The sequence below is a fragment of the Zonotrichia albicollis genome, chromosome 2 (genome assembly GCF_047830755.1).
Source record: "Zonotrichia albicollis isolate bZonAlb1 chromosome 2, bZonAlb1.hap1, whole genome shotgun sequence".
Classification (NCBI taxonomy): domain Eukaryota; kingdom Metazoa; phylum Chordata; class Aves; order Passeriformes; family Passerellidae; genus Zonotrichia; species Zonotrichia albicollis.
Window position 1 is genome coordinate 114,336,414 of NC_133820.1, and position 24,117 is coordinate 114,360,530.

Here is a 24,117-nt window from a genome sequence, read left to right on the forward strand (position 1 = left end):
TGTAACACCTCATTTCTCAGTTGATCTTTACAGCTGCTGTCACCTTGCTTGATCTCACATCAATGTTGTCTTGAGCTGCCCAACAGCTGATGGCCAAATACTGTGGATCTGAAGCCAGTTCTAATTTTAACTTCAGATTTTCTTTCAGCTTTTGATGACAATCAGAACATTTCTTCAAGACCTGAAATGTCAGGCATCCAAGAAATACCATCAGCTATACCTGGTAATACTTGAAAAATGTGATTTTAAATAGAAATTGCCCCAGAGATTTTAATAAAAAAATTTGTATATTGTTATTTAAGTTTAATATTACTCAAAATAGCTTCGTAACTGTTGTAATTAGGTTGCTCTCTCAAATACCAGACTAATTCAGGAAATTTTGCATGTAATAGTAAATATTTTTGTCTGATTTTGGCTTATATTCCTGGTATATTTACAAGTCTGTATTGCTGTGTTTGGTGTAATAGGCATGTCTTATTACATAGAGTTTTCTTTCTAAGTTGCAATGCTGCAGAGGAGTACAGTGAAAGGTAATATAAGTTTTGTATAAATCCCTGAACGAAACCATTCTAAGTTGGAACTGTTGAGTAAGCCCTTAGAAATGGCAGGAACAATAGCAATGAACATAGAAAGTTCAAAATGGTGGAGAATAGACTCTAAAATGCTTTAACTTGAATATATTTAAATCAGTGATTAAGTTAGACATTTGGCTGCGAGAAAGGGAGACTGCATAGACACAAGACTAACAGAAATAAAAATCTGCAATTTCAAGTGTATTGCTATATTGCTTGAGTACAACTTTGCAAATAAAAGGCACAACACTGTCATTAAAGAAAATATTGGCAACAAATTGCTCTTGACCAGACACTTCCATAGTAGATCTGATGCTTCCAAACACCCTTGAAACCTGTTATACCAGATCCCAGTGAAATTGAACTGGTGGATTAATAGTATTTTATTGACATTTAAACTAATTACACCTAATAGTATGTAATAATCTATATAGTTTTCCTGTTCTTCCTTATCAGCATTTATTCTTCAGGCTCCTTCTACTTCCTCAATTCATAAAATAAGCTAATTTATCAATACCTTACAAAATGGAGCACTGAACAAATGCAGTTTTATCAGTGCTCAAGATTCTGTTTTGTTAAAGAAGAAATATTTAATTTCCATTCAATAATGACAGTTTCCTCCAAAGTCTATTTCAAGTTGTTTCCTAAGCCCCCTTGCAGCAAAAAGTAGTTAGGTTTAATTTTCATCTCATTGCCACTTTCTGCCTTTTTTCTGCTGTGAACACATTTTCTTCTAAGTCCAAATGACCAGCCTGTTAAAGGACAGTTTTGTATCTTCACTTCTTGATCAGCAGCTAGAAAGCATTTTTGGTACAAGGTGCAAAAAAACTGATCTTTTTCACCCATTTGTATGAATTTCTTCCTTGTGTTGGTGTAATTTAAACTCCAGAAAGTGTTGAAGAGGTTTCTTAGGAGTTCTGTCTAGCATCAGATACTGGATCTTCTTGTCACCATATTGGGACACGTCTTTCTCCTAATTCACATAACACAGAAAGGACTTTCAAGTGTCCAGTATCTTGCTTGTGCTTGCAGTGACATCATCCTGAGCAACACAGCTTGTGTGTTTGCTATCCCAGCAACAGTCAGATTCCTCAGCACTTTAAATCCAGATTTTCTGTGCAGCTCTTAATGAAACACAGACAGTTTCTCAATTCCCATCTAAAGCATCTGGAGTCACGGAAATACCATCAGCTCAGTCTGGTATTGACATTTCTTGCAAACTGAGTGCTCTTGAATTATCAGAAGGGTTCCCAGGGTGCTTTTGGAGAAATGTTGATTTACTTTCCTTTAGGGATTAGAACAACTGCAAGATAAAAATTCTGGATTGCCTATTTTTGTTTAAGGCAATATCTATGATGTTTAAAATACTGGATTATGGTCTTCTTCCCAAATTCTGAGTTCACTTTTATAGTACTAATTGGTAGTGTTAGCCATGATTGACACTGGCCAGTTATGTATTATTGAATGACATAAAACTTTACCATGTGATACTATAGGGCTTGTAACCAAACTTTAATTTCTCTACTGTATACAGTGTATCTTGATACAGATAGCTATGGTATTGCTTCAAGTCATACTCTTTTTTATTTTCTAATTACTTTGTCATTACCAAAGTCTATTTCCATGATTATTGGTATTTAAGACATTGTCCTGATCAATTACAATGCTGGGGGCAGAGAGTGACATGTGCAGGAAATTTTTTTTGTGGAGGTATCTTCTGTAAATACTGTTCATGTTCAGTTGTGGTTCTAAAACAACTTAATGGTTGTTCAAGTTGTAAATCCTGAAGTTACACAGAATATTCAACTATATTTCTCATTAAGGAGGACTCTCCAGCTACAACAAAAATCGTTTTAGGGAGATTAAAGGTAGTACAGTGAGCATTGCAAACCCAAGTTCAGGGTTAGGGGCTTTTTTAAACAGCTTGAGACTTGATAGTCTAGCTACATCTATGGGGAGAAAAACCCCTTTATTTGGGGAGATAAAGATTTGTCAGCTTTCTGCATGTGTCCTAAATGATCCAGTCAATTTCTTTCATATTTTCTTCCTCTATAGGACAAATTTAATGCTGAACACAGGAACTCTCCTTTTTTCTCCTGGTATACTCTGAACCTTGTCTTCTACTGCAGATCTCTATAGATATTTGTAAATGTTCTATAGTATCTCCCTGTACGTTCTATAGTATCCCCCTGTAGTACCTACTAACAAGTAGGTACTTCCTTTTATATTTGCCATCATAACAGTTATGCTAAACACTTCTTTAAACCAGTGGTAGACAAGGAGAAGATATTCAGAAAATGTACTTGTGAAGCTCTTATTATTTCCATTTTTCAGCAACAAAATTAAGATGGAGGACAGTAAGTAACCCTGTGCCACAGAGATGTAGTCAGATGAAAAGGGACAAATTTCTGAAACTTTCAATCCACTCCCCAGTCAATTTACCCTACAAACTTTTGATGCATTTTTGAAAGATTTTATTTGCTGAGACTGGAGGAGTCTAACAGAATTTTCAGAACTAGAGCTCCTTGTTTGAAGTGTTCTCTTTGTTGGTCCATCAGATTTGTGCTCTTCTACTTTTTCTGTACTGTGTTCTTGCAAGTGTTGTGACAGTGTCCAAACTTTGATTCCATTTTCTGAGATAAACTGTTTGATTATCATCTGTTTGTGTTAGAAATTTGTTGTTTGCTTGTATGAGAAACATTTTTCCCTTTCAATAATACATTCTTAAACAAGAGAAGGGATTTTTTATTGTGATCTTTGCTTTCACTGTTGTCATTTCCATATCTGTTCACTAATTACTGTGTGGTAAATGTGACTCTTCTTATAACTTATCCTTGTCTTCCAGTGTCTATATGAAATTCTGTCTGTTTAAAGTACTTCATAGTACTTCATACCTGTTCGGAATGAAAACTTGTAAATTAGTCAAGCTGTTCTACTAGAGATTCTTATGGATTTTGGTTAAGAAAGCACAAGTTGGTTTTCTTCTATGAGGGCGCCCAACTCATGATGGAAATCCTTATTAAGTTTACCCTTATGCATTTTTCAGTGGAGAACCTATTGTTTCTCTTTTTTTTTTTTTTTTTTTTAAGGCATATATTAGTTTAGGCCAAAGTTCATTTTTAAGTGTGGTGAAGTATATAATAATCAGAGCTAGTTAATAGTTTTTCAGATTAAATTTAAGGTGGGCAGTATTTTTGATGCAAACAAAAGTACTGGCTATATATTCATTGACTAATTTGCAATTTATAGTTGGAAAATATTTGATGCCTGAAAAAGAATTTTGGAATGTGTCATTTACTGCAGTTAAAAGCAGCTCTGGAGCATCATGACTGCCACTATTGTGCAATAGGAGCGGTGTTTAGCTAGTGTTGGGGATTTGTGGTAATATCAAGGGACTATGAACTGATGTAGGATTTATTGGTAGAAAGAGCACACGTGAGAAACCACAACTTAAATATTGACTTATTTGGATGTGATTGAAGTAATGCTTTCATATGCACTGAGAGACTGCCATAACATCTCAAGACAGTTTCCATCTCTAACCTTAGCTCTCCCGAGACCAGTTCTGGAGCCCACATCTTTTCCTTTCCTGAAAACCACGAGGACAGTGATGGGTAAACAGTGATTCCATCCTAATTTCTATCATTTCACAATACTTAAATAAGAAAAGCTGTACTTTAAAATTTAGTCCAAACATTTCAGTTCTTTTGCTGATAGTGGCAATGCCAAACATTTCAGCAAGGTCATCAATCATTTATGTAAATGATGAGATACTTCATTATTAAGCTTCTCAACTGCTCTTCCTCATTTTCATCTCTATAGGCATAGTTCGCTAAAAGAGTAACTGTCTGTATACAACACTAACTCAACTAAGCCCTCCAGATTTTGAAGTGGAATAACCTTTTAATGAATGCAAATAGTTATGTAAAAAAGCTGAATGTAATATGTACTTTAATCACACAGTCCTATACTGACTCATATTTAAAAAAAGAAATTAGTCACTATTTCTAAAAGTTTTCTGATTTAATCTTAGTTACTAAGAGACCAAAGCTGAAATCTTCTTCTCCTTACCTTGCAAGCCAAGCAACAGTGGAGAGTAAAAATATATTTTAATTTTTTCTTTTTTCTTGATGTCATTTCACATAATTTTCACTTGCTTTGAGCAATATCTGTGGTTTGTTAATGCACTTTAGAACACTTGCCATACTAATGACATGGTTATGATGTTTGAACATTTTTTTTTCCATCAGTTGAAAAGTCAGTTTTGAATGGACCAGTGACAAAAAGAATTTGTCACAGAATTCCTGTGTGACTTTATATGCAGAGTTATTTTGAAAATTCTTTTTAGAATGAAATATTCCAATATGGCAGAAACATAATTTTGTGTCTTCTTACTAATGTGGATTTGTTAGCATACAGAACATTTTTTATCTTTTTGAATGAGGACTAAAGTTCAAGCTTGATGAATAGGCATGTTAATCGATGGCTTATAGACTAACTGTAAGGAAAAAGGAATTATATTTCACAGGGAATTGCAACACCTTTCATGGAAAGGATGAGAGCTTATATATTCTGTGTAAAAACCAATAGTGAAAACAGTAAGAAAAGACTTGCATAAATTATTGAACTTTTAAGAAAGGTTGGATTTATGACTGAATATTGATAGCACAATGTGCAGTTTATTTCTTCATGCTAGAAAAATTAGTAATTAGCATTTGCAGCTGCTTGCATTGGAGAGATACCCAGCACTTGTCATCCTGAATTTTGAATTCTAAGATGAGTCTTGGCTCATGCTCTGTCTGTATTTCCTGCTGGTTTTGAATCTTCCAAGGATGTGTAAGGAGTGGGTTGGTGAATTGGATATTTGGCATTTTTCTGCTGATGTAGAACCATTTAGCCGCTGAGGCTCAGTATTTTGTTACTTGCAACCACAGCAAGACATTTGATTGTGGGTTTGAGTCACAGGGTGCTACCAGGAAAGGGTACACGTGGCCCTAAATACAGACATTTAGGGTGTTGTACTGCTGGCACTAGGCTGAGTGCACATCTCAAGATCATTTCTGTGTCTGACCATAGCAACCAAGAGACCAGACCTGGAATGGACCCCGTCTGCTCCACGGGAAACCACAAGGAAGGGTAAATAGCCAGCAATTCCCTCCTGCACTGCTTCCTTTGGCCATGCTCTTCTTTGCAGTGATGAGCCTGTGCAGATGTGCTGCTGGCCCAAAGAGTGGGACAGTGACGTGGCTGGACCTTTATGGCTCCTTACTAAAAATCATTCTACCTGTAAATGTTCTGGGGAGTCATTTCTAGGTTTGCTGTCATGCCTTGGCTGCCAGTGCCAGGGAAGGGCAGCATTGTGCCACCACCATGGGCAGTGAAGCTGTGACATGGCAGCCTGGCCCAAGCAGGGCCACATCCCCTTCTTTGTAGCTCTGTCTTGATGTGACCTGTGTGACAGCAGCCTGTGAGAGAAGCTGAAGGCAGTTTCTGTGTTTGATCATAGCTGCTCGAAGACCGAGGCCGAAGTCCACCACTCCTTCCTCTCTGACAACTCAACCAACTGTGATGGGTAACTAGCAACAGCCTCCTTTCCCATTGTCTGCCATCTCTTTCACTGCCCATCACACCTCCCACCCCAAACCACCTGGCATCCTTTGTCATCTGCCATGGACAGGATGGAGTCTTGGTGCAGCTTGGCTTGCCGAAGCACTGGCCACAGCGTTTCTGCAATTCTCTTGTTTGATCCCACGCTTTTTCCATGGCCCACGAGCATTTTCTGCAGGAAGCATGTGACATTCTGCAGAGAGACCACATTGCTGCCACTGGCCCTCAGCTCCATCCCCTGCTTCTTTGTGTTTGGGTGGTGGGTCTTGCTTTCCCTGATGCATTCAAACACTACAGCGTTCCTAAGAGGCAAACCCAGCTGGGCTGGCACAAGAGGACCCACCTTTCCATTGCCATCACCTGGAACTGGGAATGCTTTGCTCTGCTGCTGCTTTTGAGGCCATGTTAGGGTTTTAAGACCAAAACCTCATTTCAGCATTTAGTGAATCATAGGATGTTTCTTCACGGTTAGAGACACCAGCTGTCTGTGGCAGTAATATTTATTGCAGCTCTGGTAGCGATGCGAGAAGAGAATTATCCCAAGAGATTTTGTTGTGTTTTTAGCCAACTTGCTCCTTCTCTTGGGCCTAGATTTTGGTAAAGCTTAGTATGCAGATAAAAGTGGCCATATGTGCAAAACCACATTTAATTCCGGCTTTGGCTATGGCAATTCCACTTCTCTTGTAATGTGATCTCTTCATATATCTTCTAGCAGCTTCTTCATCATTTTCATCATCAGTGCATTTTCACACATTTACATTAGGAAATTCATGGCATGTTCATTTGAGATGTTTTCCTTTCCCGAATCCCTAGTTTGTTAGTCATGTCTTGAAACCTGTTCAGTGTAAATGTTTAGATGATGCCAAAAAATTTTTTGTTTTGGTTTTCTTTTTCCAGCTTCACTGGACTCTAATCATATTAGTTTCCTGTCCCAAACTTCTGCATCTGCAGAAATACCAAAAACAGAGACTGGTAAATTGTATTTATGGTACTTTCATTGCTTAGTGTTTGGTTTTGCATCAAGGATATTACAGTTACAGCTGTTTGCTCTGATTGCTTGGTGTCTGAAACAGAATTTTGGTTGCAGTGTCTGATAGGCTGTATAATTACATGATGATATTTTGTGGTGTATCAGAATCAGATACAAATGAAACCACAGGAATTAATATTTTTTGTATGGTTTTAAGCTGTTGAATAGATTAGGACCAATAGGACCAATAGCTAGATGGATTCATTATCAGTTATAAAGATATGATCTTGACTGGGGCATTTCACCATGGGGGATTTTCTGTTAGCCATATCATACACATTATTTTGCAGTTTTCTCTATTCATTGGACTTTTTTTCAGGCTATGTTTCTATTGCACCTTGAAACTTTTATTGCTGGGGTCATAGGTATTCAAGAACATATTTGAATTAATTACAAAGCTGGAATGTGCAAGAGATAAGCAGGAAAATTATCCTAAACCTGGCAGTCAATATTTCAACAGTTTTCTGTTAGATTTTCTGCCTCAGCCTGTCTCTTCTATCTGTCACAGAAGTTTTGTTAATTTGTATTATGTCAATTAGGTAAAATACCACAAATGACAAATTACACGATGTGTAGTATGTTAATATCCATTAGTCAAAATACTGGCTTTTGTTATATTGAAACATGTTAAATTTTGACAGTAGAAATGCCTGGTTCTACAAGTTCATATTTGCATGCATTTAAAGTACTTAAGTCTCTTTCCATGGGTACAGGTGAAGTCAAAAGTACAGGTTTTTCGTGTTACGTGGGTACAGATCAATTGACTCCTATTATTAAATCTGCTTTTAGGGGGACAGCAGTTCCTGTCAGGATATGTCTATTAGGTGCATGTGACATCTTCAAAACTTTGAAGTTTTGTTACTTTCTTTTGAAGTTGGAAATATATGAAACTCTGTTATAGTGGTGTATCATCTTACAAAGCAATGTAAAGCAATCTTTCTTTTTTCTGATTTTTGCCCCCCTTGCTGTGTCTGCATCAATATGCACCTGTCTCAGGGATATTTACATTTTTCCACAGTTACAATTTCAGCTGACTTGGAAAAACCTATGCCTCCATTTTCCAGAACACCTCATGTGCTAACAACAACTGCGGGTAATAGTAATGCATTAGCTTTTCAGTTAAACCCCTTTTGGTGTTTGGACAGCCATTTCTGAAATGTTATTAATCCTAGGTATTTTCATCGTCTTCCATTCTGTCTTCCGTGTGAGTCATGATCACTGAAAACATCCTTTTTTCATGACAGCTTGCATTTTCTGCTGAGAAACTCACCTGGTGTGTTTCTGATCTCACATCCATTTCTCCGAAAGCTTCTAGGGCTATTTGTGAGATATCCTTACATGAAGTAAACCTGGTTTAATACTACTAAACTAGGTTTAATACTGCTACTGACTAAATCTTAATAAGAATTCTTAAATTACTTGTTGTTTTCTTACAAGCCTAATTGTTATATGCTCAGTTAGAACACGTTTTTATACTAAATATTGTCTTGCCAGCATAGGAAGCTCCTTTCTTACTATGTTTTTGCTTTTTAACAATTTTTTTAACTTCATCTCGTTTTTCATGTGTGTATGACAGATTATATGACATTAAAATTCACTAAAAATATTGACACAAAACAAAGTGCTGAAGAGAACTAAGGCAGGTGCTTTTCTTCCTGGAAATAAACTTGCAGTGTTTTTCAGTTGTTATAGTTTTTGGGGTGGGGGAGGATTGAGTACTTTATGATGGTGGTATTAGAAGTTTTTATCTTTGTATTTTCTGGTTCACTTTAAACTGTGTGGACCATGTCATGCAAAGCAATGTTAGCTTTGGTTGGCTGACAATTTAGTTTTAATTCTCACTTTAAGCACTTCCTTCAGCTCACACTCTTATCCAATACTGCTCAATTCCTGAGGTAAGGTGTGCTTATGGTGAAGTGCAAATTAGATGTGCCGTAACATATCACAGTTTTTGGTTGTTTTTCTATGATCAAAAAAAGCTGTGTTTAGAATTAATAATCACAGCTAACATGACGTGGTTTTTTTTATAGTTTTCAGTGGTATTCAGCCTCTTCTTTCAAGTCCTGTGGCACCTAGTAAGCCTGAAATAGCAGAAGCTGGACCAGGTACAATAATCTCTACCTAGTTCTTAATCCAGCAGCTCAAACCATGCTCTAAAACTCGAGTGAAATTAATACACTGCTGTTATTTTCAGTGGACATTTGGATTAGCCCCTAAGAGCTGATTTCAAATTTGTGTTGCTGCTAATGGTTGAACTTGGTGTTTTCTCACAGTAATAATGCATATGGGAACTCACAGTCACATGATTCAGTATGTTAAAAAATGTGCCACATAGAAAATTGAGAAAACAATTTGTAGACCAGTTCTGATGAAAACATTGTGATGTGAACTGTGGGTTGCATTTTATTGTTGTAGCATCAGTAAAAACATTAACATTAGTGCATCCTTAACAGCGTGAAATTGGTTAACAGTTACAGACATTCAGTGGTTTTGGACTGAAACCACAGCTGGATCTGTTGTTAGGTTTCTATTCCAAATTTTATATGTTTTAATGTGTGACTAATTGATTGTTCAACATGTCCTCTTCATTAGATATCTACATTGTACACTGTACCAGCTCCCTTAAGTATTGGACCAAAACTTAAAATGTTCAAGAGCTCTACTTAAAATCTTACTTGGCAGTGGTTGAGATCCAGACCAGTTGCAGTGAAAGGAAATAAATATCCAGAAATTTTGTGCATCACAGATGTGCTGATTTATAGTCACTGAAGCTCTGTGCAGTTCTGAATTTCTCCCTAATGCATACTAAAGTGATAAATGTCCAAACATTAGTGAAATATTTGTTGTTCTTGTTTAAAAAAAATTATTTTTGTTCATGAAGGAAGAGTTTCTTCCATTAGCTCTTTGCTCTCCTATGACTGTCATCATTTCTTCCAGCAGCTACAAGTGAATCCATTCTGGAATCTTTCACACCTAAAACTTCCCGTCCTTTTCAATGGCCAAGGGTAACATTAGGTAATGTTGTTTTCTCCCAGTGAAAAACTCTGTGTTTGTTTTGAGCGCTCCATCCCATATGAATGCATTCCTTCCACGTATCATTTCACATGCATAACCATTCTTCTTCCTAGTTAGAGAATCTTGCTCTTCCATCATTGTTATATTGATTTCTCTTGATATACCTGTGTATGAGAACAAGCTTTTGGGTGGATTTACTGTCTCAGAGAAATGAAACTCGTCTCTTGCATGATAAAACACCATCATCATTTTATTAGTGTTCTGTCTCTTTTACTCCCAATGCACACGCATGTGCTGATTGTCTCTGATATGTAAAACTTTCAAAATGGAAATTTTATCTCTTTTGGGCTCACAGAATCTTATTTCTGATCAACGTACAGCATTTCAGTATCATCTCCATTCCACACTTCAAAATCTGATTTCATCAGCTGGCTTTGACATTCCATACTAAGTTGTCTTCAATATAAACATGTGACATGTGCTGTTTGTTGTGGGAAATGCTTGTTAAACAATTTTTCATTGTAAACTGAGCTCTTTCTTTCAGCTCCAAAAGAAATACCACTTATTCCTTCTAAACCGAAACCATCTGCTACCCCAGAAGTACAACATGTGAAACCGGGTAATTGTGCACATCATTTTCATAAGTTGGTTTGCAGAGAGATATATTCTCTAAAAATATCTTAAGGAAAACTTCCTAAAAAGGACAGGAGCTATGCAATACATGGACATCCTGACTAACTCATCCATCTCAACTTGGTTATGATTGGTTTGATTACACTTGAATTTTTTTTTTTTCTAGCCCCTAAACCACCACTTTTGGACCCTAAAACTTCTGAGACTGTTAAACGACCAAAAGCTACCCTAGGTAATAAATGTTTCTGTAGCTGCTAGTCACTCTTTGCAGTCCAAGCCACTTTGTACTCTGTTACTTTAGCTCATAGCTTTCACTGTATTTAATCCATTTCTCTGAAAGAAGAAAGTTAGGAGATAAGCATTTAGAAATGTTTTTCTAAACTTAGGAGAAAAAGAAACCATTTTTTTCACGCAGTTTTCTAGTTCCATGGTACAGTAAAAATTTTTGTCTTCCATTTTGCTGAGAGCTTTTCTAAGCCAACACTCTTTATTCAGAAAACTCATTGGAAATACAATTGAACTGCCAAGTGTAAAGGTAGTGTTGTGGATGTTAATCCCAGAACTCTCAGTGAAGGATTCCTATGGTACCAAGTTAACTTGTTATTTCCACTGCTTTATGAATCCTTCTGAATGTCATTTTGGCTTGAAAAACCTCTCAGTCACTTCATGGCTCACTCCTCTCTGCTCTTTTTGTAGACATCGAACATTTTTCAGTGCATCAATTGCTATGAAACATTTTATTGGAAAGCAATCTCATAGCACTGCTTTTTAAAATGTACAAAGTTACTTACCTCTGCCTGAAACTGAGTTTACACCTTGTCTGGAATCAGACTAAGTGGCAGATGAACTAATTACAGTTTCAACCCATGCATGTTTGGTGGGAAAAGGGTTTCTAGGACTCATTCTTCTTAATTTTTACCATTTACATGATACTGCTGTTCTACTTATATTACTTAACTTATATTAGCTACTTCTATTCCGTTAGCAGAATTCAATGGCTGCAGCTATGAAGTAGTTCAATTTTTTTGATTCCATGTTCTTTCAGCTGTTTGCCAGTAATTTATTTACCGTGCCAAAAAATGAGGACATTTCTGTATATTTTTTTATATATGTCTTCTTATGGCTTCAAATTGACCTGGAATTCAAAATTATAAAAAACATTATTATTTTATCTCTTAGGTGTCTTGCAAAATTAATTTGCTAACTTAATAAGAGGAGCACTCAGATGTGATTGCAAGCTTCAACTGCATATTTAAATGCAATTACTCACTTTTACAATGAAAGACAAACAGGAATCTTGCTCGACTAGTGAATTCTCAGGAAGATTTTTTGAGAAGCCTTCTTGGCATATCTGATTCTACCACTTGCTTTTTTTCCCAGTAGCCATTCATTGCCTCATTTAATTTTTTTTGTAATACGCTGGAAAGCATAAAATTATAATCCAGTATATTTCTTTCAGCTCCTAAAGAAGCAAAGCTCACTACTTCTGCATCTAAACCTAGACCATCTGCCAGACCCAAAAAGCCACGAACTAAACCTGGTAACTAATTTCCATAGCAAACATTTGTTATAGTGTATCACTTAAGTCATGCATTTTAGCTTTAATTTCTTCTGTGTGAATGTGAAGTTCAGCACTTAATCATCAGAAAGGTGAGGAATTCCTCTTTGAGGAATAATATTTTTGTATTGAATCCCCCAAAAACAGAAGCCAAGCAAAAAACCTTTTAACTTTTATATCCCAAGTCACCAACTCACGCAGCCAGATATCAAAGCAAATTGTTTCCCTGCTTTTCATTTTGGAATGACAAATTTTCCAACTTAGTTCAGCATAGGATCCAGAAAACACAAATTCTACTGTTTTGCTGATGGTTATAAGATCTTGCATAGAACCATAGGATTTGATTGATTCCGTGATCATTAGAGCATATGTAGACTTACATGAAACTGTGAAAGTAAGAATGGAATTTTATTCTGGAATTCAGTAAAGACATATTTTATGATCCCAAATGAAATAACACCTTCACACTAGTGTTAAATTTCATTTATAATGTATGGCAGAGAGTAAAATACACCTGGCATTTTCTGGACATGAAGAATAAGTAAATAGAGTTGTAAAAATATTTCTAGTGTTACATGGTTTATAATGAAATTATAAAGCATGAAATTGCATAATTGTTTATTGTAAGAATATATTACTCAATGCTGGAAGAGATCAGATGATTTTATTAAATTCTTTCCAGATTCCCTGCAAATTATTTTTTGCCCATAAAAAGAAATTAACTCTCTTCAGGCCAAATTCTTCACTATGAAGCTTATTCAAGGAATGGCACCTATGACTTGGAATTGTCTCAGAATACTGAGCATAATTAGTTTTTTATGCTGATTATAGCTCCTGCATAATTTTAAGTGTAGGAAATCCAGTATTGTATTACAAGAATCATTACTTTTGTCTCTGCTGTAGATGTCTACGTCTGAACATAAATCTGAGTCCTGCCTATTGTTTTTTTAACAACTTGCAGGACTCAGATTTATATTCAGCAACTCATGCACAATTCATGCATGAGTTGCTTTTTTTCCTCTGGCTGAGAACAAAAAGCAGCTCATTTGGAAGCTGTTGCATAGATTTGTTTTACACCCTGGGACTGCCAAAATCAAGATTTTATCCTGGTGTTTCCACACTGAGTGTCTCTATAGCAAGTTTCTATATGCCTAAGAAGAAAAGTGATATTTTTAAATATTTGTACACATGCCTCTGGTTTTTTCTTTCCCAGCAGTGGTCTCACAAATCAATCAGGTAGAATGCTGAAACACTTTTTAATCTTGATGAAGCTTTTCATGATTCTCTTGTAAGGAGGTAGTGAAACTGGGACGTGTTCTAATGTGACAAATGATATTCTTGGTCAGAAAATATTATTTGAGCCATAAAATATGTAGTGCATGGGGCTAAGCTGGCTTTTGGGTAGGTGGCAAAATGGTGACAGAGCAGGAGCCCGTCTGTGTTCCAGCATCACCCAGAAGTTCAGCTTAAATTAGAAACTTGTGTCATGATAGTGGTTGTCACCTTTCCCTAAGAGTAAATCAAAATAATGAACAATATATGCCAAATTCATATTTAATCAATTACTTACTGCCCTTACTGCCAAATAACTGCCTTTGGGTGAAGCAATTAATTTTGGCTCTCATTATTAATATTATTTTTGTGCTGTTTCTGGTAAAGTATTTGTCTTTTTTGGCAGTGGAGAAAAAAGTCTTCATTTAAAAAACCCCAAACATTTAAATGATTTTCAGATTCTCCAGCTAACAAACTGTACATTCTAGTGAAAGTTCACAGTTTCATTCTCTTTCTTGGCATTTGGTTAACTGAATCTGTTGCCCACATGAAAAAAATAAGTTTTCTTGCCGATGTGATCATGTGCAGCCATTACCCTCACTTTTCCTGTTGTTAGCATGAATACCTCTCTCCATTTTTCAGGAAAGGAAATTATAATGAATTTTCTATTGTGTACACAGATACATTGCCACACTTTCTTTACAGAAAAGTTTTAAAATATCTCCAGGGATCGAGACTCCACAACTTCCCTGGATATTTACTTAAATGCACTAATTATTTGTCCTGAAGACATTTTGGAGTATTTTGCCGTCTTAAAATAGTGGCAGTATTATAAAATATAATAGATGTCTAATATATAAAAAATGCCAATAAAGAAAAGAGGGAAAATTTAGAAATCTGAAACAAATCAGTCTTTTAAATTTAAACACCCCCCACCCTGGTAAACCACCATAAACCTTCATGTGGGGAAATAGAGACTTTTAAATTAAGAATGTGATTTTCTATCTAAAGAATTTTGGAACTGTTAGGTCTCAGATATTACTGTATTTCAAAATTTTAAGGTAACTTCCTTTAAATAAGTTTTCTTGTGAGACTTAAAATGCTTGTGAATTACAACATGACAAACTGTTAGTATGTCCAAAAATATAGTCTGAGGCCCATCGTACAGTATTTATCAATCACTTTTTCTTTCCTAATTAAAATCTCTTGGGAGGGACAGAGCCTGAGAGTCAAAACAGAATAAACAAAGCAAAATTTAAAGGGTAACCACAAAGATTACTCAATGATTGTAGATGTGTTTAGGAATGAAAATGGATTCTGTTTGTGAAGTCACGCTACTATTCAAACAGTTCTACCAGTTTTGACTTCAAAGTTCTTTATATTTTTCAGGGTGTTTGGGGTTTGTTCCTTTCAAACCCAATTAAGTACTCTAGATAGAGATGGGAAGCTTGTTAACTTGATGATCTAATGTGCAGCAGCACTAGATAATCTGCTGGGATCTTCAGCCTTGCTTTCTGGCACTTTAGTGTTATTTACACCTGAAGCCTTCATAGCTATCCTTTTTATCACTATGGGAGAAACACTGGAAAATTAATAGAAAGATTTACCAAAGAAAATGGAGTTCTCTGGAGCTGTTTCTTTCCAGTGGTCTACAGCCATAAAGACATAAAAGAAATTCAGTAAAACAGGAAGGTGAAGCTTTGGAGAGCTCCTCTCCCGGTGTGATCCTGTAGCATAAATGCACTTTTTATTTTCCATGAGCAGCAAAAGCCACATTGGGTAATTTCAGTAAATTTATCATTCACCCAGTGTTTCCATTTGAAGAGTTTCAAAGAGGTGGATTTGAGTTGGGAAGCAAGAGCAGCTGAGCTGTACCAGCAGTTAAAAAACAGATACAGATGCACCTGTATTTCTCTTAAGAAAATTCTCTTTATTCCAACAGCAACCATTCCAGTGTCAGGCACTTCTAGGAGTCCCTACACATATGAACGTCCAAAGACTGCAGAGGGTAATGATTATGAGTCATCCTTAGTCATTCTGCTTTTCACTGGTCTCATATTATGTGCAGTTGAAAACAGCATTTCCTGGAGGCTTCTTGCTTATTCATGTGTGGTCCAAACCCAGTAAATGGAAGTATGATCTTGGTGCTTTATTATTTCTCCATGTTTCTAACATGTCTTCTAAAAGACAGGATATCACTTCAACGGTATTTACATGAAATTTTCACTTATATCAGAAGAATAACGAGTAAGAATTATTGCAACAATAAAGATTTTATGGAAGATAGAAATAACATAATCTAAAATTACATTTAAACTACAAACAAGTAAAGAATTCCTGCAGAAGGAGTTTCGTGGCATATTGCTTGATATTTTCTTAAATGTGTGGAAAATACTGCATTTTTTTAATTAATACATCCAAACTCGTGCTCAGTTTAAAGGGGAAAAAAAACAAGTGATTTTATTTTTAATGAGGAGCACAGTTTAGATAAAATAATACATGGCCTTTTTTTAGTATGGGAATATATGTTAAGTGATGTGTTTAATATATACTTTTTTTTATGCAGACAAAGAACAAGGGTCTCTCCTTTGCAGTGAGCCCTGAAATGCTTTATCTAATTTAAAGGAAAATTTGAATCCCTGTCTGCATTTGCTGTGCAAGTTGTATTCTGGGAAGGACTTCAAGGTGTTTTCAGCAGTCTAGCTTTGGTTGTTAAAACCTGGATGAAGCTGAGTACATGTATGTACTTCACAGGACAAGGACATCTTGAAGCCTTACTTAAATTATTTGATAAAATAGAATCAGTTTGGTTTGGTCAATTAGCAGCAACTCGCTTAAACTCATAGTTTTCAACTGCAACAAGTTCTACACCATGAAATTCTCTCAAAACTCCTCTAATGACATTGACTTCTCAAGGTCAATGTTGCATAACAGCCTTTTCTTAGCAGTGCTTGTTAAGTCTTTTCGTTGGCTTTTGACTAAACTATGAGTAGTTAATTTTGCTGCTCAAGAACATCCAGCTCTTTGATTATCCATCAAATGGATAATCATTGCTTTGTTTGTTCATATCCAACAATATTTCATGCATTAAACACATAGTACAGTTCCTTTTTCTGTGGTTATTCATTGATAGGGGCAGAGGCTCATTTCATTTCTTTGTTGTTGAACCTGAATGTGATTTACTATGGGACCATTTACTTTCAGCTTAAATGCACGTTTTCACAAAACAAACATTTCCAGTATCCAAAATACACATTCCTCACATTTGAAGCCCAAATGATCTGCTAAGATCAAAACACCTCAAGCTAAGTCTGATGAGGCACTTCTTTTAAAATTTGAGACTTTCTATTAGTGCAGAAAGTAAAGAAGAGAAAAACTTTTTTTTTTTTTTTCCTCTAGGTGGGGAGAAGAGAGATTCAATTTTTTTTTGGATAATACTTGTACAAAAGGAAACCATATTGCTCCAGAAAACAGTTTGCAGACCAAACAAATAATATAAATATCTTTCTATTATTGAAAGCTGATTTTCTCTTTGTAAGAAATGATTGACTTTTTCAAAAGCAACCTGAAAATAGAAGTTAGTGTTTTGTAGGAAAAGATTTTCAATTTTAATTCCAAAGGTAACTGATGAGCTTGAATAATGGCAAAGTCTTTGCAAACCAGACATATGTAGTGAGAACATTTGAAAAATTAGTGGGTGGTCTGACATTTCTATGGAGTATCTGGCCACTGTCAGTAGAAGTTAATACTGGTTATTTTGCTTTTTTTTCTTCATTTGCAGCAATATTAATACTACAGAATGTTGTACTGTGCATGTTAATAGGCATGTAATAAATACTTTAGTATTAGCCCCCTCAATTGCAATCAAAGCTTTAAAGTGTTATTGACTGTGGAGCCCATTTTCAAACTGGGTAGATGCATAAGAGAGTTTGGGAGATAAGTGAATGTGGGTTATAGAACAGGTTCTATCTTTAGGTGAGGATAAGGTTCTATCTTTAGGTGAGGATATCTGTGTGTTATATTCTACTTGACTTGTTACTGCCTTGAGATGAAAGAATTAGTGCATTAAAATTCTTTTAATAGGCTTTATTTATTGCAAAGAAATTTTCATAGATTCTGCCATCTCATAAGTTTTTGTCTCAGTTGGTACAGTTTGTCACCAGGAAAAAGGCATGATATATTGGTTTTGTGATTCAAATTTTAAGTGGATATGAGAAAAAATTAACAGGCTTTATCAAACTAATTTTTTTCAGATGACTGATAAATACGGCTCTACCAATAGCAGCCTTTTAGTCCTCTGCTTAATTACTCACTTTAGAGGACAAATTCAACTATTTTTTCACAGTCAGCATACTACTTTGAAATAACAGACTTCAGTTTGACATTCTGTACATCAAGAGTCTCTTGCTGTCTCTAAGTTAAACTCTGCAATCTCTTCTCTTGCTTGTTCTTGGATTTACTGATTTATATCCACATTTACTGATTAATATCCACATATTTTTGCTTCTATTGCCGTCAAGTTTGTCCAATTATTTATTTCTTATTTTACCTGTATTATTAAGAATTGTAATTGCCCATGATTTAAAAGTCAGCTTGAAGATCCATAGTACTGTAGTGTTGTGTTAGTGCCTGCTTTTCTACTTACCACTGGAGTATTTAAATTTTTTGAGTGTGTTCCTTACTCACTTTGTCACACTGTTTCTGTTTCAGTCTTGGAACCTATTACACTTAGAACTGAACCACCAAGGTCACCCATAGGTAATAATATTTCCTTGGCAAGCTGTTGTGTTTGCTTTATTTACATCACAGCAAGCATCACTGAAGTTAGTCACCTTCTACCTCAGGATTGTTTCATTTAACCTTATTTTTCTTCTAGGTAATTATCTTGCTTGGCATTCAGAACAGTTTGGTGCCTTGCTTTCTTCACAGCTAGAATGTCTTCTTTAGGAAAAAAGAAATTATGCTGGCAGCTCTCAATCACCTTTCTCATAATTATGCCTATTTGCGCTTGTTCCAGTTTTTATTTTAAAAACACAAACAAAAACTGAGCTTCAAAAATGACTAAAATTCCACTTTCTTGCTTAGATTGTTGCAAACACATGGAGAGTATTACCAGATTTGCCTATTTCTTCTCAGTTGCAGGTGTGAGGTTTCTGTGCTTGTGTGTTCAGCTGGTTATCACATGTAATTGCTGTGCAATTTAACCAACTCACTCCCACATTTTCTCTTCCAGCTCCAAGGGTGACTCCACGTGTTCCTTCTAAACCTAAAACTTCACCCAAACCTCACGTTCCACAAGCCAAAGATGGTAAACTACTTTGTGATTGTTTCTAGTACAGTTTGGTTTGGATTGAAATGTGTTTATAAGCAGCTGTTTAGTTACCTGAGCCAGTTATAACAGAAAAAAGTTCTGTTCTGTACTATTCAGCAACTTAATTGCAGCTTTCATGAGTACTGACATTTGCTAGGTATTTTTCACTGAGCAAAAGAATAAACCTCTGCTACTTCAAGGCAGCAGGATGAGAATAGTGTTGTTACACTCAGAATAACCCCGCTAACTAAAGCAAATACAAAGCAAATAAAGTGTGTACTGAGCCTACTTGGGAGGTATAATTCTTTCCAACGTTGCTTTGCATTGGTAAAATGAATCTGTTTCCCTTCTAAGCCACACTCAATTAATTTCATGTCATTATTATTTTCTGCATGAGGAACTAAATTGCCCAGTTATACATGCATACTTAGTATTTGCTGGTAAACATTTATTGGCATTAATGATCCTTTCCATTGTATTCCAAAATACTGGATTTTTATGTCATTAAATGTGAGAGCAGTGGAATTCAGTGGTAGGCAGAAAAAATTACTTTCTGTCCCATGCTTTCCAGTTGGTAATAGCAACAGAAAATTGCAAGGGTCTCACATATCAATATCTGTTATCCTTTGGTAAATGTGAAAAATCTGAGCATAAACACTTTATTGAAGACTTTTAAATTGTAGACATAGACCAATATCTTTGAAATCTGATGTTATCTATTAGATGTGATTTCCTCATGTAGCAAACAGTCAAAATCTTTGTCTTCTCATGAATTTTTAACTGTGGCATCTAAATATAAAACATTGTTTCCAAGTTACACCTTAAGATGCAACTTCTCATACACTCAGTTTTTACCTTTGTGGCCATTTTTCATTGTTATGGTAGCCTGGCTTTCTCAGAAATAGTTTATGGTTTTGTCACACAAATATTATGAGCTTGTATTGATCTGTGTTTAAAACAAGCAAACAAAAACAAAAGCCTCTACAGCTTACTGTTTCTTCAAGAATCTGTAATATACAGAACATTTTCTACAGCATCATCCACTTATCTTAAATTGTCTTAAAATATCCCAAGATATTTCTTCTTTTTTTAAAATTGTAATCCATACAGAAGAATTGACACATTAATTTCACATCCTTATGACTCTAAACCAATGGTCTCTAGATCCACTCCAGTCTAGAACTGAATTATATGACTGTGCAATGCAATACACCATGTAATGCTCTTTAATGACAGTGTTCAGTACACAAGTACTGTCTGATTCCAGTTGTGTATATAAAATGCATTTGAAGCACATCACCAAGGAAAGAGATTTGTGTCCCTAAAGAGCCATTTTCTGAATAACAGAATGATAATATTTGGATATTTCATTGAAGTCTATGGGAGAACAAAGCTCTCACTATGTTGAAGATTTCACTGCTTTCTCAGATATTTAATACGACTATTTCTGAATGAGGCAGTAAACAAAGTACATGATTCAAAATTATGCTAATTGTAAATTTTCAACTTTCAAAACATAATTTCCATTTTGTTTCTGATACAGTCCTGGAATCTATAACACTTAGAACTGATCAACTAAAACCAACAATAGGTAACAGTTTTACCTACAGGGTAAATCACCTGGGGACCATCACATTTACCTTTTTTCTCATTGACCATCACAAGCACTGCTTCATTGCACTCCACTCATAATTTTTTACCATTAAAGTTCATCCTGTAACATGGGGTTTGGTGATTTTTTACTAACAATTCATAAGCATCTTTTTCTCTTTTTTTCCTCACACAAATGTGTTCTGCCAAGGGGATGGAAGCACCACAACCTACCTTTGACTGCTTGTCTCTATGCTCCATTTCTATCATGTGCTGCTTCACCTTTCATACTGTGCAACAATATTGGCCTTGTTTTATATTATCCTGTTACAGAGGTTTTCCATTAGCACGGGGGTTTTGTTATGTACCAAGTGTTCACATTTCTCCATTACTCAAGCTTTTGTGGTTCCAAAGGGTCCCCAAGGCATGTGTTCTTCTTTAATGTTATTCTTTCTGTCAGTATCAGTTCCCAAAAAATTCTAATATTTTCTATTTTTTTAGTTCCTAGAGGACCACAGTATTTTCCTTCCAAACCTAGAACATCGCCAAGCCCAGAGGTGCCACGAACAAGACCTGGTAAGTTCATTGTTTTTTTACATTTTCACACTGACACATGTCTTATGGATTCTACTGTGATCCCTGGAGCTTCAGATTTGTATGTATTCCTCGGGCATATATTTTAGCATATTCCTTGAGGGGTAAAATCCAGTGTCATATAGAATTTATAAGCAACCTGGTAAATTGAAAATATCTTCAGTTATTTATGACATTGTAAGTCAGTGCAGAAATGGATGTTTTCTGTACAATTCTCAGTGAAAATAAGTCTTTGCTGTATAACTTGTGTTCTGGTAAAGTGAAGATGAAAACAAGGGGTGTCATTGCAAAGAGGAAGGATTCTGCTCTGTATTCCTTAAATTGTGTCTGTTTCTTCTTTTCCAGGCACAAGCTGTCATTCATACTTGTTGATTCACTTTTCCAGAGCCCTTGTGTTGTTCAGAGATTGAAGAATGTAAAATACTTCCTATAATTGTGTTTGCAGGGGTTGTTATACCCATATACAACCTTAGGAGAATTAAGGAGGGAGGAAGTAAATTATGCAACTCACACTTGAATGTGTGAGGTACCATAATGGGTTGACCCTGACCAGAAGCTAAGCACACACTAACCTCCTGCTCATTCTACCCCACAGTGGTCTGGGGGAGAGAATCAGATAAGAAGTGAAAAAAAAAGAGGGGAAAAAATCATAGTTCAAGATAAAGGCAGTTTAATAAGGGAGGATAAAAAGAGGTGGAAGAAAGCAAGTGCACAAAGCAGCCACACACCACATCCCACAGGCAGAGCAGAGCCAGTCTAGGAACCAAGGGTGCTTTGGAAAGTTTTGCTGCTAAGATGACTTTATGTGAGGTGGAATATCCCTTTGGCCAGGGTGGTCCTGCTGTCCTGTGTCCTCTCTGAGCATCCTGCCCAGCCCTAGCCCAGCTCTCTTGCCTGGGGGCAGAGTGAAAAACAAAGAATTCCTGGATGCTGCGACAAGGGGTATTCAGCAACAACTAAAACATTGGTATTTTATCAACACTTCCTTGCTCATGAATCCAAAACATAGTACAGAAGGGCTGCTATGAAGAAAATAACTCCCATTCCAGCCAGACCCAGTATGGGTATCCAAGGTACATGCAGTATTAGATGGTGCAGGTGAAGAGATGGGCAGAGAGACAACAACTCAGGTTCCTTTTCTCCCCAGTAAGTCTGCACCTATTGTTTGAAAAAAACCCCTTGAAATTAGTGAGGAAAGTGTACAAAGCTGAACGTAGAAAAAGACCACCCACAGTCTCTTTGTGGCTCTTACAAAAACTTCAGATATTTGGGATCTGTTCTGTATTAGAGCTGTTACCTTGAACTGGAGGAAACTCTGTGGAACATAATACTTGGATGTTGAGTTTCAGAGAGGAGTGACTATCTGTCATCAGCCCTAGCAGGGATGGTATGAGTATTGTGGAGACAGTGAGTGTTCTTGGTAATACTTTGGGTTTTTTGTTTTATTATGCTAATGCAGTTCTGGAAACAATTAGGTTTAGAACTGAGAAACCAAAGGCAACAATAGGTAATGATGCTTTCTTGTTTGAATGGTCACATTGTCTTTCTTCTTCAGCACAAACTGTTAAAAGCAGACCTGAAAAAAAATGTCACCTTTCTTTGCATGTTCCTTAATAATTTAACTGTCAAGGTTCTCGGTGTCTTCTTATTTTCTATGAAACAAATGAGGAGAATCCTCGTTTCTTTCAAGTTGTTATGCACATAAGATAGGAAGATTTCCTTGAACATTTAATGGTAAGAAGCAGAGGGCAGATCAGAACAGGACCCTAATTATATGTTTTTAGTCATCCTGTGGAGGATAGCACCATTGGCAGTGCAGAGCACCATGGGTGGGCAGAGCTGCATCCTGAAAGCTTTCTTTCCCTTCCTCTTTCTTTTTCTTCTCTTCCCCTCCAGTTTTATGAAATGAAATTCAGTCCTTCATAGCAGACTGGAAAATAATTCTGTTCTGCTCAAACCTCAATTTCACTGTCAGAGCACAATCACTTCATTAATCCTGGGTCATATGATTGCTTGAGGCAGATCCATTTGACTAAGGCATTTTTGTCACTTGAATTTGATATTGTGAATCATTCCAGGACTACACCCATTACAGAGCAGTTTATTTGTGTTTGAAGCTACTTATTACTTTAATAATGCTTAACCCAGTTTCTTTCTTTCTTTCAGCTTCTAAAGATATATATCACAGGCCTTCCAAACCTAAAACATCACCCAGTCCACGTGTTCCTCCAACCAGAGCAAGTAAGCTTATCAGTATTTTGCCCTTTAGTGCATGAAAGTTTTGTCATTTTGATAATGTTCAAAATTGATGAGTTCTGTGAAGATACAGAGATACTTATTGTCCAGGCCAGGCTTCGCTGTCATAATGAAATTTTGCTATACAGCTGTCATTGAACAAAATCAGCTGGATATTTATACATGTCAATGACACACAATGGAGATGTGTGGATTAACACCCGTCCTTAGCCCTTGCACCCAGGAAAATCTGCATTTTGATTTCCTTAACATCTGTATTTTTGAGTTGCTTCTTTAAAAGTGTAAAATTACAGTACTTTGCTGTTCCCTAAACTTTGGATATAGCTCTGTCAATTTGATAATTAAAAGTAAATTTCCATGTTTCTTCTGCTTTGATGGCTTTGCTGAGGATTTTTTTTTTTTTTTAATGCCGAGTTGATTTAAATGAGCAGCAGGTTTTGGGAATACGAAACACTTGTGAAGCACAACTAGGAAGTGTTGGAACTACAGCAGTTTACTCTGTAGAAAGCTGTGTTTGTTACTGCGGTTAGGAGTGGAGAGTTGATCTGACCCTGCACTGTAAAAGTCACTTTGTCTTTAGTCTCTGCACTGCAATTGTATTGATTGCACTAACAGGAGATTTCTTTGGGATTATTTTTAAATTACAGAAATAATCCCTAAAAAATTTCTTAGCAGAAAA

At 36.1% G+C, this 24,117-nt stretch overlaps 1 protein-coding gene across 1 annotated transcript in view; it reads left to right on the top strand.

Moving 5' to 3' along the window:
- Positions 1–24,117, top strand: part of ABI3BP (ABI family member 3 binding protein) — a 137,349-nt gene that overhangs the window by 68,888 nt on the left and 44,344 nt on the right. Inside the window, exons 21-39 of the mRNA XM_074536084.1 lie at positions 149–223; positions 501–530; positions 4,121–4,186; positions 4,606–4,668; positions 5,649–5,708; positions 6,079–6,144; positions 7,077–7,151; positions 8,228–8,302; positions 9,240–9,314; positions 10,147–10,224; positions 10,769–10,843; positions 11,024–11,089; positions 12,317–12,397; positions 15,630–15,695; positions 18,398–18,445; positions 18,921–18,995; positions 20,542–20,589; positions 21,090–21,164; positions 23,349–23,423. Of these exons, the coding sequence (XP_074392185.1) occupies positions 149–223; positions 501–530; positions 4,121–4,186; positions 4,606–4,668; positions 5,649–5,708; positions 6,079–6,144; positions 7,077–7,151; positions 8,228–8,302; positions 9,240–9,314; positions 10,147–10,224; positions 10,769–10,843; positions 11,024–11,089; positions 12,317–12,397; positions 15,630–15,695; positions 18,398–18,445; positions 18,921–18,995; positions 20,542–20,589; positions 21,090–21,164; positions 23,349–23,423 (1,272 nt within the window). The remainder of the gene's footprint in view (positions 1–148; positions 224–500; positions 531–4,120; positions 4,187–4,605; positions 4,669–5,648; positions 5,709–6,078; positions 6,145–7,076; positions 7,152–8,227; positions 8,303–9,239; positions 9,315–10,146; positions 10,225–10,768; positions 10,844–11,023; positions 11,090–12,316; positions 12,398–15,629; positions 15,696–18,397; positions 18,446–18,920; positions 18,996–20,541; positions 20,590–21,089; positions 21,165–23,348; positions 23,424–24,117) is intronic.